The sequence below is a fragment of the Humulus lupulus genome, chromosome X, assembly GCF_963169125.1.
Source record: "Humulus lupulus chromosome X, drHumLupu1.1, whole genome shotgun sequence".
NCBI lineage: Eukaryota > Viridiplantae > Streptophyta > Magnoliopsida > Rosales > Cannabaceae > Humulus > Humulus lupulus.
This window is the reverse complement of record NC_084802.1, coordinates 14,924,164-14,941,234: the sequence shown is the minus strand read 5'-3', so window position 1 is coordinate 14,941,234 and position 17,071 is coordinate 14,924,164. Positions and strand designations below refer to the sequence as shown.

At 34.2% G+C, this 17,071-nt stretch overlaps 1 protein-coding gene across 1 annotated transcript; it reads left to right on the top strand.

Moving 5' to 3' along the window:
• The first annotated feature begins 1,684 nt into the window (after positions 1 to 1,684).
• On the top strand, positions 1,685 to 2,989 carry LOC133804858 (vacuolar iron transporter homolog 1-like). Its single transcript, XM_062242976.1, has one exon. The coding sequence runs from the start codon at positions 1,796 to 1,798 to the stop codon at positions 2,471 to 2,473; it is 678 nt and encodes a 225-aa protein (XP_062098960.1). The 5' UTR covers positions 1,685 to 1,795; the 3' UTR covers positions 2,474 to 2,989.
• The last annotated feature ends 14,082 nt before the right edge of the window (positions 2,990 to 17,071 follow it).

Genomic DNA, 17,071 nt, shown 5'->3' with positions numbered 1-17,071 from the left:
TTTTTCTCTTCACATACGTGAATTAGTTTATTATATCAGTTAATTCAACTTATATGATTTGTTAGAATAAAATTCTACGTCTTAAATAATCCCATATAAAATAAAAAAACAATGTGTGCACATAGAGATCTTTTTCTAGCTAGCTTGAGTACGTGTACATCCTAATATAACCAAACCCTATCTACATGAAAATAATAAGAGATCGAGCACTGAAACGTTATAAATATACTAGGTAGTAGAATAACGTTTGTTTAGTTTTAAAATTATAAATATTGTCTATTAATAAAAACTGGTTCATAGTTTTATAGTATATATAAATATTTATATTAATAATTTTTTACATATATGACATCTAAACACAATATTGACATAAATATATATTTACATAGCTACATGACATATATATATAAATTATAATAATATTTTAAAGAAAATTAATAATAGAAACAAAATAAGAATAGAAAAAATCATAGTGTAGACAGTAGTATACATGCATGATTATTTTTAGTTTCTAATGTATCTTGCAATTTCATTTGGTGAATTTGATAAAGAAAAAGAGCTCCAACCACTTGATAAAAACTAACTATTACACAAATTTATAAGATAAAAAAAATGATATGTATGCCTTTATTATTTTTAAATAAATATGATTTAATTATTTAAATTATCATATAATATCTTTAAAATATCTTATTTTAATTGATTAATTAATTCATTTTTGTTTATGTTTATGTTTGTTCTAGTTTTTGAATTTGGTAGTGACAACAAAAGATTATATATTATATATTTAATATAATATCAATATTATATGTGAATTTTAAATTTAAGTATTTTCTTTTAATTAAATTTTATTTAAGTTATAAACGTATGATTTTATTACTTTTAAATAATTATCATTGTAAAATATCTAAAAACTATCTTATTTTAATTTATTTAATTATTTATTCATTTAATTTTACATAAGTTTTAAGTCATGTTTACAGTGCACCTTTAAATATAATAATATTATGTTAAATATAAAAATATTTTATTAAAATTAACGGAAAAAAATAGAAAAATGTTAAAACCAAGTTATATTTGAAGAGATATATATTATCATATCTCCAATTTTACAGATTTTCTTGTATTATAAAATTAAATTTGATTTTTGAACGTTTCTTCAAAGTAAAATGTGATATATATATATATATGATGAATATGTATATATTTATATGGTGGTCATCATTTATTAAATCTTTAACTAAACAGTTTGCTGTTCAAACTTGGTACTTTTTAGATATCAGATCAAACTTGGAAATTTTGTACCATTACTAGATTTCGGTGAATATTAATGTATTATCATGCATATATGAAGTGTTATACGAAATATATATACTACATGTATACATCTATATGTGTGTGTGTACAAATACACAAATATATATCGATCATCACCACACATGCCACGTACAAAAGTAATGTCTCAATTTTGCACAATCTTAATCTCCAATTATAAATATATATATATATATATATTATACTTTTTGTACAAAAGTAGAGAATATTACAAATCTCATTTTCTTTCTAGCTATTATCTATTTTCTTTTTCTTTCTTTGTCTTAACTTCGTTAGTGATCATCATACCCTACATTTGTCCATCCACAGTGAACATCCTTCTCCATAAATACCGAGCCTTCTCAAGAGGAGTGTGTCTAACACACTTATTCTTCACCAAAAAATAAAACGAACTTCTCTCCTACGTACACACATCTTCCTCTTCTTCCTTTTCTCTTATTCTTCTATCACGATCCCTACCATGGCATCCAGCCAATCATCTCTAAACCAACCAAAATTCACTGCTGGTGATCTAGAGCAGCAAACAGCCCAACTAGATCTCGAAACCGAAGAGTTCGACTACTCGAAACGCTCTCAGTGGCTGCGAGCCGCCGTACTTGGCGCCAACGACGGCCTAGTCTCAACCGCGTCGCTAATGATGGGCGTGGGAGCTGTGAAACAAGACATTAAAGTCATGATTCTCACAGGATTCGCGGGGCTCGTGGCTGGAGCTTGCAGCATGGCGATTGGTGAGTTTGTGTCTGTTTACTCGCAGCTCGATATAGAGCTTGCGCAGATAAGAAGAGAGAAAATGAAGCGAGAAAATGGTGCGGTTGCAGTTATAGCTGCACTGGACGATGAGAAAGATGAAAAAGATGGCTTGCCAAACCCGCTGCAAGCAGCCGCAGCTTCAGCGCTCGCGTTCTCTGTGGGCGCCATGGTGCCGCTGCTTGCAGCCTCCTTCATAAAAGATTATAAAGTGAGGTTGTGGGCCGTAGTGGCTGCCGTGAGCTTGGCTTTGGCCGTGTTCGGTTGGCTGGGAGCGGTTCTAGGGAAGGCTCCAACGGTTAAGTCGGCGGCCAGGGTTTTGATCGGAGGTTGGCTGGCCATGGCTGTCACCTTTGGGTTAACCAAGTTAATTGGTTCAAGTGGTCTGTAGATGGTTTTGGCACTCACCGTTTTAGAAAAATATACTTAATATCACTCCTAATACTACTAGTGATCGTCAATATCACTAGCTTTTCAACTAATCACAACTTGACACGTGTCACAAAATTTTGTTGTTAGTTGAGAGGTTGCATATATAACTATAATATATATTATTTATATGTATCATCGGTCCAAATTAATGTTTATTATTGATTCTCTTTTTGGACCACTGTACTACTATTATAATTTCCTTTTTCTTTTATTTACTTCTGTTTGCTTTTTTTTTTTTCCTTTTCTTTTTGGATAAAGGATATATATAATATTAATATGTACCTATTTGTAACTTTCATTAAAAAGAGATGAGAAAAGGGAAAGACGACTATATATGTAGGAAGTTGTCATGTCGATGCGTTTGGCCATAAGTTTGGCTTTTTTTTTTTTTGTAATATATTTCTTTTGTGTATCAAGCTTATTAACTCCAATAATAATAACGATCAAGATTCAAGAGAATCTATTGATTTATGTATATATTAGCTGGTCTCTATGGTAAACATTTCTTCTACTCGATCATATATGTGGGTTTAATTAAAGCCCTTTATTTTCTTTATTATGATCAATCATATATATGGGTACATGCGTTTGCTTAATTACCCAACATGAATATGTTGTGCATTGTTTGCCACTTATTAAATCAATATAAGACATTTACACACCGTCATAGAGCACCTTATAGTGACTTGACAAAAGTTTTGATATAGACCATAGTAAGTGTGGCTTGAGAGAGAGAAGAGCTAACTAAGATAAAAAGTATGTATATAAAGCATGGGACATAAAAATTAAAGCCTAAGCATTTGGAAACCAATTCAATCTTTTGGGTCTCTTCTGTAGCAGTGGATATAGAATAATAAACACGCCACTGAAGTTGTGATTATTTAAGTTATTGGCAAGGCTTATTAATTGGATTGCTTTGGTTTTCAAGTACATGATCTAATTAACGTATTTTTGTATTCAACCTTAATGGGCAATTTGTCCTAAAATAATCATGGAAACCGTACCCACATATATGCCCATTTTATTGTTTAATGAAGTAATATAAAAGAAAACTGATCGAACTAAGGTCCAAATTAAGTCCAAAAACACCACATCCCATGTTAGATGGTGTATTTGAGTCGGCTAATTCCAAAGTATATATTAGGTCAAATCCTAGAGGGACTTGGCAAAATGACTTTATGGCCTAGTTCTTTTATAATGTTTTGCACAATAGTTTATTCGACATTCCTGTACCTTTGTTGTTTATGGAATTCTAAATAGAAATTATTTTGCAAAAAAATTATTCAATTATAATACCGAAGTAAAAAAGAATTAATTTTCTTTAATTACTCATAAATAATTAGTATTATGTAGGTAGTTTCCGTGTGTATCTAGCTAGCTAGAGAGTCGTGGCAAGTCAAGGGATATTCTTTCAGTGCCAGCTTGTGACTCCAACAACAACACATATACATAAAAAAAAAAAACGAGGCTAAATGTTTTCATTGGATTATTTACAAATGGTTGTGGAACACATATAGGTTCGTGCCACTGAAACTGAGTGAATAAATAAGAGAAGAAAAAGGAGACACCTAGCTAGGGTTTGCAAAATAGTTAGATATTTTCCTCAAATCATTGTACATTCTTATAATTTAAGGATTGCATACCAGTTAACAGTCAAGTTCTCGTACTACCCTCCTGACATTGAAGCTGCATAAGGTGACTGAGTATAGATAGGTTAGGCCTATGCTTAGAGCCCGTCCAAATTTTAGAAAAATGTTAATTTTTACATACAGAAAGAGTCTCCAAATTTTAGAAAAAAAATCATTTTTATGTGTAAATATTTAAAAAATAACATTTTTCTTTCTTTATTTGTCTTGGGTGTCACTCATCTCAGGCACGTCCTTGATACAAACTTAACTTTAATAATCTTTTCCTAAAATAACTTATGTTTGGAATCCTGATAAGTATCAAGAATTTTGTATAGAATGTTCATACTATTATTATTTTGAGTACACTTCTTAAAATTATGAAATTTATAAAAACTTAAAAAAGATGAGCTCTTTTATATAATTTTATTGAACTCCAAAAATGTCATAATCGGCCGACAACGGTCCTCGGCTTGTACCCATATACGTACTCATCATGCACGTGACAAGTTTATTAGATTATAAAATAAGGAAAAACTTTAATTATATATAGAAATTAAATGTGGGTGGATCTTGATTGTTATTTTAATTAACATATCCACAGATCTTTTGCTTCATATAATTGCTCATCTTTACAAATTACAACGATGCATGAATTTAATTGCTTTTTCTTTTCCTTCACTTTTGGGGATGCAAAATATGTAATAGTACTTTGGTGCAAGCTAAAGTAAAGATAAATTGGCTTCCATTAGGTTGTGTCTTTTGTATCTAGTTAGGGGGCTGAGCATCATACTTATCTGATTTGATATTGAATATTAATGACTAATAAAAGCTATATATGATTTTGAAGTTTCATCTTCATTATATATATATATTTGGTAAATGCAAATACATATCAACTATCTTTAATGATACTTTTTGCATTCACTTTTTGGAGGATTTTCTTTTCTTTTTTGACTGCACATAAAGTAATTTCCACACCAAAAAAAAAGTTGATTATACCTTTTTTTTTCAAAAATAAATAACAACTTCCTATAATGTACTTAATTTAGCAGTAGTTTATGATAATGCACTTAACTTTTCTTTATCAATACTAGGAATATACGTCGTAATACACATACATGAAGCGGGGTCAATTCTGAGATGGATGAAGCTGAATATAAAATAGAGAAATTTTCATATATACGGTAAATAACAAAAAAATTTGAAATTTATGGTGTTTCAAGTTCCTTACAAATATTCAGTAAATCTGAAGCCCACAAGCCCAAAACCCAATATCATGTATACGGTAACCCCTAACCCACAAACCTAACCTATTACAACCCCGCCCATTCTTGTAACATGTTGTCTTCATCTTTGTTACAAAAATCTGCAACACAAAAAATAAAAAACTAATTCAAGAGCTTACAAATTTGTGAAGTCCGGGCAAAATCAGAATTTTTCTACTATAATCTATTGCGAAATTTCCAAAATGATGTGTCTACAAAAACAACTTTACGACAAAATTAAAACATCTATTTTGTGGTAAGTTATCTTGTTCTTCTATTTTGTTCTTGGTATATCTTGCATCTAGAGTAGATAATTAGTTTAGAACTTTCGAAACTCACTAAAACAATCTATCAAAATCATATATTTTGTCATAGATCTCCACAGAATCATAGACAAATCTTAACATGGTATCAATTGTAAAACAAGAAATATTTTTATAAAAAAAATGTTACACAATTATAATCATCTTTCTCATCATTTCTCCATTTTATTGTAAATATTTATTAATATATAAGTAATTTAAAATTAGACCAGGACATTAACAACCATGTAACACATCTTTACAAAAACATAACACAAGTTAACAACATCTAAACAAATATAACCTGGTATGTATAGAACAAAACCATTATCTTGCAACTTAAAAAAAAAAAAGATATGATAGAGAACTTACGTGTTACAAACCTGTAACAAGCTTTTACAGACAACGATGAATTTATATGTTACGAACCTGTAACAAGCTTTTACAGACAATGACAACTATGAATTTAAATGTTACAAACATGTAACATGTTTTTACAGACAACATAATACATAGGTTTGTAACATGCTTTTACAGACATCATAATACATAGGATTATGTTTGCTACTACCACTACTACTACTACACAAACCTTCATCCTCAACACTTTTGGAGACATAATTTGACCCATTTCCAACCCCCACCTGTTGAGCAAAACACTGTAAAATAAAGGGTTATTGATAACCAACAACACTTCAACAAGTTCAAAACAAATTCCTCTTTATGCAGTAAAACTCCAAACTTTTTCCAGCCAAGGTTGTAATTCATAATTAAAAAAAAACAATTTTGAACCCAGTTATCATTCTGTTATACCCAAAAATTGGAGAATGCATCCTAGGAGGCTAAGGAGAATGCATTCTAGGAGAGCTAAGGGGAGTGGTCCTAGGAGACCCCAAGAGAGTGATCCTAGGAGAACCCAAGGATGAGGTTCGAGGAGAACTCAAGAAAGTGGTCTTAGGAGACCCCAAGGAGAAAGTGGTCCTAGGAGACCCCAAGGAGGATGTGGTCCTAGGAGACCCCAAGGGTGTGTTTGAGGTAAGCCTCCCAAGGTTTCCTAAGTGTTGGGTCGAACGTGTCCAAGGTAGGTAGCTAAGGAGGAGGAGTCCCATGCAAGTCAAGAGTGGAGACTTAGTTTTTGACAAGGAGAGCCTACACAATGTCCGATCGGACATAGTTGGGAGATGCTAAAGGAGAGTGCCTCAGACTTGTCCAAGGTGAGGTGCCAAGGAGGATGTCTCGGACCACCTTGGTCAGAGGAGAAGGCCACGAGGTCCGAAGGGACCTTGAATGGAGGAGGTATGCTCGGACTTGTTCGAGGAGAGAAACAAGAGAGAAGGATGCCTCAGACCACCTTGGTCCGAGGAGAAGGCCATCATGTCCGATCAGACATGTCATGGAGGAGGTTGCCTCAAAGTTGCCCGAGGTGAGGTGCCAAGGGAGTTGGCTCGGACCACCTTGGTCCGAGGAGAGCCAAGCTTGTATCACCTTAGTCCAAGGAAAGCTTGAAGGAGTAATCAACTTAAATGTGAGACTACGTCAAAATCCCTTGAACGACTCTAGCAAGAATTGGTCTAGGCACCCGGGAATCTCTCATTCCTCACTCAAATTGAGGAATTAGTTGTATTTTAAATATTTCTTGTAATATAAATATAAGATGAATAATAAAATATCCCTTTCTAAAGGGGATATCAGTTGAGTATCCCAGGCCTATAAATAGAGGGCTTATGGGATTAGAGAAGAGGTTCTTCTGCTTTTTCTTTCTAGAGAGAGAAAATTGGGTCTGGGTATTCTAGAGAGAGAATTCTTGTATTTTTGCCATCAGTACTGAAGAAACTCAGTTGGCTCAGTCGATCTGATCTTGAGTACAGATATATAAATCACAACTCTAAGTGGATTAGGCTATTACCGACAATCGGGGCTGAACCACTATAAAAATACTGTGTGTTATTTATTTTTCTTGTTTATACCGTCTGTTGTCGTTTACATTCTCTTGAAGGTTTGTCGTATTTGACGTTCTCACGTCGTTGGCTAAAAACGCAGTCAACACATTCCTTGTCATCTTTTTTTGGTGAATAAACGTGCCTTTTATTCATAAAAGTTAGACAGTATATAAAATAGCTGCTAATTAAGATAATCTCTTTTCACACTCAAAAAATCTCAAATGAAAACAAGCTCGCGAGTAGAGATAGGAGCTTTCTTGTCCAAAAAATCAAACACCCATAAAAGTTTCACACAAAAGAATTCATCATCTAAAGAATTGTATTGTATTGTTCCAAGAGAAATAAATAAAGAAGAAGAAGATGGCATACAGATAAAGGAGTAAACTTTCTTTATGAGAAATTAAAAAAAAATCAGACTTTTTTTTTTTTATTTTTTTATGAGAAAGGAGAAGCTTCCCTTTTTATTTTCTTAGCAGCACTTGAAGAAGCAACAATGGAGTTCCTTCGTAGCCAAATTTAGAAAACTCAAATACTTGAAAACAAATGATTCAAACACCAAACCAACAAATTGTTAGTAGCGGGAGATGAAAATTTTCAGTCATCTTTGGGAGAAAATGGAGAAGAGAGGAGCTGAGAAATAAAGATGGAGAGAGAGTTAGAGTTTTCAATTGGGGAAAAATGAGATCTAAAAATTTTATACCGTATAATTTTTTTTTGAAAGTTTCCGTATTTTTTAAACAAAATACCGTATAAAATAAAACAACCGTATATTTCGAATTTTTTTATACTTTATAGTGAAGGGTGTAATTTTCCCTATAAAATATGATATTTTTCTAATTATCATATACAAAATGGTAATTTTCTAAATTTTATGAACTTTGATATAAAATAAAAATACATTTTCATTTTTAATTTTGGGCTCTTCAAAATACCTAGGTAGTTTATGTAGGTGGTGGGTCTCTTGGCTTTGTAACCAAGAGGCGAGGGAATCAATTCGTGCCCATTGCATTTACTTGTAAATAATTTATATACATATTGTGTATAGTATATACTATGTTTGTGCCCTATTTTGGGTTGTATTTGTTGTTCCTTCTGTGAGTTGTTTATGATCTTCCTCATCGAAGAGCAAGATTAAATACTTGGTGCTTAACATAACATGTTATTAACTGTATTGTAATATATATGATTGAAATACATAATGATTATAAAAAAGGTGGTCTGGCCTACCTATATATACTTAGGCATGCCATAGAGCCATGTTAACACCAAGAAATTCCCTCAAAAAAAAAATCTTAAAATTAGTATTATTTTCTAAATGTAACTCTATCTACGAAAATAATAATAAAAAAAATAAACTTTTAAGCATTTAAAAATCGACTGTCCTTTTGAAGTTGTTGCCTCTACGACTATTACCATTTTCATGGCATTTGTTAGTGTCACTCAAACACGTTGATTGAGGTAAAAAATTGAAAATTTGGGTATCGGTTGTGGGGAATATATGACTTTACTCTTTACAAATCAACAATGAATAATGATAGTAATGTAATATTCCAAACCTTAGATGTTGGTCAAGATTCAAATTTAAAGTATGAGTGCAATTCTTGATAATCAAATAAACATGTTCATGATATGAATGTTAATCTTGAATATAAGAAACTAAATGATTAAATGATGATAAGAAGAACTTAGATACATTTAATCATCTATTCCAACAACGAAAAACATAAAAGAATAACAAAATACAAGAATAAAGTTAGAGAGAAACAACCTTTGTATTGAGCAACTTGAATCTTTAAACTTGAAGAACTTCTAAGGCTTATATACAGTATGAATATTGTTGTCAAAAATCGTTATTCCAAGCCTTCCCAATTGCTTGAAGCTTCAACTAAGTAGAATGAGATTTGAGATTGAACAAGCCTTGAAAATCATGCAATTCAAGCAAGCTTGATGAGTTTCTTGGAGAAAACTTTAGTCTTAGAAAGCTAGAGAGAGAGTTGGAAAGTGTGATCAAGACTTTTCAACTCTAATGACCCATATATATAGTATAGGCATCATCATTAGTCTAACAAATAGGATTAGAACATTTAAAACACATCATTTGGAGCATTTTACGTAAACTGTACGACCCTAAAAGCCTAGGCGATACTTCGCATTTAGGCGATGCTACACCACTTAGGGGGCGACGGAACGCCACCCTCTCAGACTTTGGACCACTCTAATAGTCCTAACATTGCTCCGAATGATACCAAACTTTTTGGGAATGTTTAGATACCTCATTGTATCACTTTAGACCCATAAAATTCACTTTTAGATGCCTTCTACGTAATCTCATATATTCACTTCTCTTCAAGTGAAAACTGTTAAGTGTTTTGAACCTTAACGTGTAAACATCTTAACCATTATATTTAACCATTATCTCACTTAGTTAAATATAATCATCTCTTCTTAGCTTAACAGTTTTGGTGCATAAAATAAAGTATCTTTCGATTTAAACTTTATCTTAGTTAAAGTATTACAAAGTCTTATTGAAGTCATTGGTGTCTTAAAGATTGAACCAAGTACACCTTAACGATAAAACCGGCAACACCTCACACACCTCCACTTGACCATTCATTTTCTCACTTTTCTTGCTTAGCACTCATATGGCCATGTGCTCTTCCATTTCATGAGCGTTCCAGGGTGAAACTTCAACTCCCATGAGAGGCGGCACCACCTCTAAGTTCACATATGTGAAGTTCTTACAACATATTTGCTACCTTTTGAGATGCTTGTTGCACACAACTAAACTTCATTAAAATCCAGAGGTTTATGCCTCATTCGGTAGCGACCAACACTAACCATCCCTGGATGGAACTTATGATTTTGTTAGTATTGAAACAATTCACCCAATAACTTGTTATTACCTATTGAACTCTTGCCCTTGATTTTCACAAGTTTGGAGTTGGGTACCATCATTGGTGAATATATTATTCTAGGAGTTTTAGTCTCATCATTTTTGTAGTAGAACTTACTAACCTCTTTGCAATAAGTTTTGTAAATGGATCTGCTAAGTTCTCACTTGTCTGAACATATGAGATTGATATGATTCTACCACAAATCAATTGTCTCACATACTCATGTCTTAAACTTATATGTCTAGACTTCCCATTATATACGACATTATATGCTCTAGCCAATGTGGCTTGACTATTACAAAGTATCGAGATTGTCGATACCTCATCCGCGAAAATTGGGATCTCCAACATGAGATCCCTAAACCACTCAACCTCTTTGCTGGTTACCACTAGACCTATAAATTCGGCCTCCATGGTTGAGTGTGAAATACATGTTTGTTTCTTAGAACCCCAAGAAACTGGTCCTCCTCAGAGCATAAACACCCAACCACTTGTGGAGTATTTATCTCATACACTTGATATCCAACTCGCATCGAAATATCCTTCAAGTATCTTCAGAAACTTTGAATATTGGAGGCCTAACTTCCTTGTCCTTTTAAGGTACCCTAGAACTCTCTCAACCGATTTCCAATGTTCCATACTTGGATTGCTAGTAAACCTACTTAGTTTACTAACCGCATATGCAATATCCGCTCTTGTACAATGAGTGGCGTACATTAGACTCCCCAATGCACTTGCATACTCAAGTTGAGCCACTGCTCTACCATTATTCTTTTCAAGATTTATGCTTGAATCAAATGGTGTATTTGCCTCTTTGATTTTGAGATGACTAAACTTGTCAAGCACTTTGTCAACATAGTGTTCTTGACTTAAGGCATAACCCCCATTATTTCTTCGCACTTTTATACCCAAGATGGTATCAACCTCTCCAAGGTCTTTCATCTTGAAAGTGGAAGATAGAAACCTCTTCGTTTCCATTATGTCTTTCATATCATTACTCAAAATCAACATATCATCAACATATAGACACACCAAGATGACATAGTCATTACAATTATTAGAGTATAAGCACTTGTCCGCATTATTGTGTCTAAATCCATATGAAATTGTAATGCCCCAAATTTCCTAATAATGTTTAAGACCTTGATTAGGAGGCCAGGAGGGACATAATTGATTTATTATGCAATTAAATGATTATATACATGTTTATGTGTATTAAATATGCATGTGAACTAATTTATGATTAATTGGGTGATTTTCATATTTTGGTCATTTCGGGCATATTTGGCATATATGTGATATGCATGTGGTGCTTCATTATTATTTGGTTATGCTAGGGTTACTCAGCACGAGACGATCCTAAGAGGTAAGCTAGTGGGAAAGTCACAACGGGATTTATACTTGAATCGGAGTGAGTCAAGGGGTATTTAGCATTAACGAGTTATTGGGTAATGGGAATACATATTTGATGATAAATTGGGAGTTAATAAGATCAGGGGGAAATTTTGGAAGTTTTGACTATTTTTCCCTCGGAGATAATTTCGGGACCCCGAGCATTAGGATTTGCTTGAGGTTACTTAAGCTTGAAGTAACCTATTAAGAAATAAAAAGAACGTTCAGAACGTTCTCTCTTCCTAAAAGTTCCATTTCGACACCCGATCGCATTTTCGAAGAAAACTTGAGTTCTAAGACTCGGATTTAAGCGAGGATCGAGGCATAACAATTCTAGTGAAGATTAGAAGCTTATTAGACAGAGGATTTAGTTGGTAAACAACTCAATTGGAGGTAATTCAAGTTTTAAGTTCTAAGTTTTCAAATTTTTCAAGCTTGAATTGGATATTGTGTTTTGATGAGTTTTTTTTTTATTGAATTGAAGCTTGGGTTTTGTGGGTTTTGGATCACGGGGATGTTTGGGTAGATTTTTGGAAGATTTTAAAATGGTAAAATCGAGGAAAAATGGCTAGTTCGTGGTTGGGCTGCGGCCCTGTTCTTGGGCGCCGCAGCCCAGGCTCAATGAAGAAGGTGGAGGTTGCTGAAAGGCTTGAGGGCCGCAGCGCTTGGGAGGTGGGGTCGTGGCGCTTAAGATCATTTTTGGCCAAAATGGTGTTCTTATCATGGGAACTTAAACCTTAGGCATCGGGATCGTTCCTACTACTCGGTTTAGTGGGATTCGACGTCCTAGAGGCTAGGTCATGGCCCGGAAACCTTTTATTACTCATTTTGATGAGGTTTTATATTATGGTTGTGACTAGATTATCACTAGAGGCTTGGAATCAGGATCGTGCTTGTGGCTTGTTTATTGGTAACCCGTGCTCGGACCAAAGGTAAGAAAATTGCACCCAGTATGTGATGCATGTGATGCATGAGAAACATGTGGTTAGGGCAAGCCATGAATGTTGAATATGAAATTGATCAGAGCTTGAGTCTCTGTGTTTGTGCATGATCTTAATTATGCTAGCAATTGTTAAGTAAGCATGCTGAATGCCTCACATTCAAATATTTGACATATGATATATGCTTGGTAGCATTGCTTACTTGTGCGTGGCACTGACTTACTAGTCAGAATCGACAATGGTGTCAGAATTGGCTGTGAAGTTGTGACTTGCTAGTCAAGTTCGACAGCGGTACTGAGCACTGGTCGTGTGCTATTGACCTATGAGTCAAGAGTGGCATAAGCATCATGAACGCAGAGCTGATAAAAGATTAGATCTAATCGACATCTGCATTGAATGACTCATTATGAGCATTAATGTCGGACCAACCCCAAGTTCGATGAAAAACTATAAGCGCTTGTCTAGTCTATGACTAGTTACTCAGAGCCGGGGCCAGAAGGCCCAGGTGACTGTATCGTCACATGGCTAAGGGTACAGAACCCACACTAGTGACTTGTTCATCAATCACTCATCTAAGGGTGCAGATCCCATGTTAGTAACTTGCTCATCAGTCACTCATCTCAGGGTGCAAATCCCATGTTAGTGATTTGTTTATTAGTCACTCATCTAAGGGTGCAGATCCCATGTTAGTGACTTGCTTATCGGTCACTCATCTAAGGGTGTGGATCCCATGTTAGTGACTTTGATTAGGGCTATAAGCCCAGCATGGTTATCGGAACCACCAGTGTTTAATTACTCATCTGATTAGGATTGACTTGATAGTCATCCACTCAGGAGGGCATGTTTTCTTATCCTGGATACCCCATCATTATCTGAACTTATTTGCATGCGTGATTAAGGCTATTATTTCTAGGCATGCACATTATGATTTGATGACAGGTTATTACTGTTCATGAGCATATTGAGTTTTCTTGCTGGGCTTTAGCTCACGGGTGCTATGTGATGCAGGTAAAGGCAAAAGAAAGTTGGACCATCCTTAAGATTGGAGAACTTAGGGGACAATGTGTACATATGCGGCCACTCGACCGCCACGGCCGAGGGTTTAAAGAGGAACTACAGTTAAACCCTATTCTGCCGCTTAGGTTGGCTGGTTGTAAATATTGTGTTGTAATAAACCTTTAAATTATATTTTTGGGATCACAATGTATACAGTAAACGTTTTAGTGAAACGTTATATCTTAACCAAACTTTTTAACCCTAAACCGCTAATCATACTTAGTTACACGATTATGGCCAAATGACTCGATTAATGAGTTTAGAACTGTTTAAAAGGCACACCGTAATAGTCCCTGGAGTTTAGGGTGTTACAGAAATTATGCCTTTATCAAATTTCTCATGCCATTTTTTTGGTGCTTGCTTTAAACGGTATAATAATTTAACAAGCCTACACACTTTTTGTTTATTTCCCCTTTGAACAAAACCCTTCGGTTGTTCCATATAAATCTCCTCATTGAGATCTCCATTTAGGAATGTCGTTTTGACATCCATTTGATGAACATAAATGTTATATATTTATGATAAGGCAAACAGTACTCTTATAGTGGTTATCCTAGCAACTGGTGCATACGTGTCAAAATATTTGACTCCTTCCTTTTGTTTAAACCCTTTAGCTACTAGTCTTGCCTTGAAGGTTTGAAATGTGCTATCAGTGTGATATTTCCTCCGAAATACCCACTTGCACCCAATTGATTTTGAACCTTGTGGAAGGTCTACCAATTCCTATGTGTGGTTTGAAATAATTGAATACATCTCATCATTTATTGCTTCCTTCCAAAAAGTGGAGTCTCTCAAAGACATTTCTTCTTGGAATGTTTTTGGATCGTCCTCAACTTGAAGAGTCATAGGAAATTTCAATGTGACTTCTTCAAGGTTTCCCTCTACTAGGTTGAGTGTCTCCACTTGAGAACATGTCTCATTTAATCACAATTCTTTAAGCCTTTGGCTTCTCCTAGGCAATATAGGTTGTTCATCAACCTTTTGATCTTTCTCTTTAAGAGATTCTCCAACACTTGTGGGTTCTTGAGAATTGCTATCACAATATAACATATTCTCAAAGAACTCCACTTCTCTTAATTCAATTATTACCTTAGAATCAAAGTCTAATAGCCTATAGGCCTTGCTATTTGAGGCATAGCCAACAAATTCACATTTATGGCCCTTGGACCATACTTGGTTCCTTTTAGGCTCTGTGCTCTTGCAATAAGCAAGGCACCCCCACACTTTTTTTTTTGGGGCAATGATAACTTCATTGAAAATAATCAAAAAGTCGTACAGCCTAGAAACTAAACATCCCTAAGAAAGGAGGGGATGTCATCTAACCAAACAAGTTGTCTATCCATCCAAAGAGCACGCACAACTAATCCATGAGCTGCCATATTGGCCGACCGACGAACATGGATTAGGGACACTCCTGGAAATCTGGACAACAAACTTGCTATATCCTCTAACAAAGACCCATGGTCATTGAAAAAGGTTTTTCTCTTAGCATAGGCAGACACAGCTGCAAAGACAATCAGTTTTGACTATGTGTACTGATAGTCCTAATGAAAAAATCCAATCCAAAGCCACTATTAATGCCACACATTCTGCCTGTATAACTGTAAAACCTCCTACAAAATAAGGAAAACACGAAAACAACAAAAAGATTAGTAAGGAGAAGGACATTAAAAAATTGAAACATAAAGATAGAGAAATATAGAAGGACAATATAAAGAAAATGATATATAATACTCCTAAGAATGGGCATAATATGTAAATACAGTAGAAAGACAGCACAGGAAGATTGTATGAGTTAATGTCAAAGTTGGAAGCTATGGGGAAACAAAGAAACATATTAATGAGACTGCAAAACAAACCCAAGATCTACACAAAAAAAAACTAAAAAAAAAACGACTAGTAGTCATATTGATCTAAATAATAAGGGACGTTCCCGATTTCCATGGCCGACTGCATCCCGAGGACTTTCTTGATTGGCTAAGTAGCGTGGAGAAGTTCTTTGATTGGAAAGAACTATCCGAGGTGCGCGAAGGTGAAATTCCTGAGCACGGGTCATGCCTCAATTTGGTGGGATCAAGTCCAAGCAAGGCGTGAGCGGAAAGGCAAAGGGAAGTACATGAGACAAGATGCGATCGACAAGAACAAATAAGTTTTAGCTAATGTAATAAAGATACCAATTGTCGGTTCAAAAACACCATATGTTACCTATTAGAAATAATAAAAACATTATAGTTACCTATTAGAAATCAATATCATAGAGAATGAGCAGTATATTGGCTAAAAAATGATAAACAAGACTAGAAGAATTTTATGACAGAGAACAAACCAAACAATTAATAGACATTCATAAAACAATATAATATATGATATCTTTAATCATACTCAAGACTACCAAATATATTTTTCAAGAAAGGAAAAAAATAATATAATTACCAAATAGTGGTTTAGATAAACATGCGACACCATCTCCATTTGAATTTCGAAGAATAGCTCCAATACCAATAGAATTTGAAACCGCGTCAATAGAAGCATCAACATTTAATTTATACTGGTTCAACAATAGATACTCCCAAAGTCTAGTTGAAGTACATATGTGGGAATCAACCAAAACCTTAGTATTCCAAACCTGATCAGTTACAACAATAAGAAAAGGTGTAGATGAATGGAAAAACAAATAAATGGAAGATTAATAAACATATATGAAATATGTTATAAAGTGGTTGATGAAGTCATTGTTCAATCTACTTATACATATATAACCACTAGATGGAGAGAGAAAGATGAAAATTTGAAGAACAATTCAAATGTACTTCAGACTAATTACACCTCTAATATAAGTATGTCAATAGACAGATGAAAAAATACACCAATAAAATATACCCAGTTCAAATCAAAGGAAACCGGCTAGTATTAGCCACCTCTAAAATCATACGAGGAAGAGAGATGAAGACAAAAATAAAATAAGGAAAAGATACAAATAAAATTAATTTTCTGACCTAAGAGTACTCTTGAAACAAGGACTGAATTCGAGACACTAAAATATGAGGTGATTGTGAAGGCAGACCATGAGTTATATTATTTCGTTCCCCCCAAATATACCAAGCTGATAATATAAATAACTCGAACTCAGATTTGGAAA

Coding starts and splice junctions, on each gene's coding strand:
- LOC133804858 (XM_062242976.1), top strand. CDS start 1,796: ATGGCATCCAGCCAATCATCTCTAAACCAACCAAAATTCACTGCTGGT.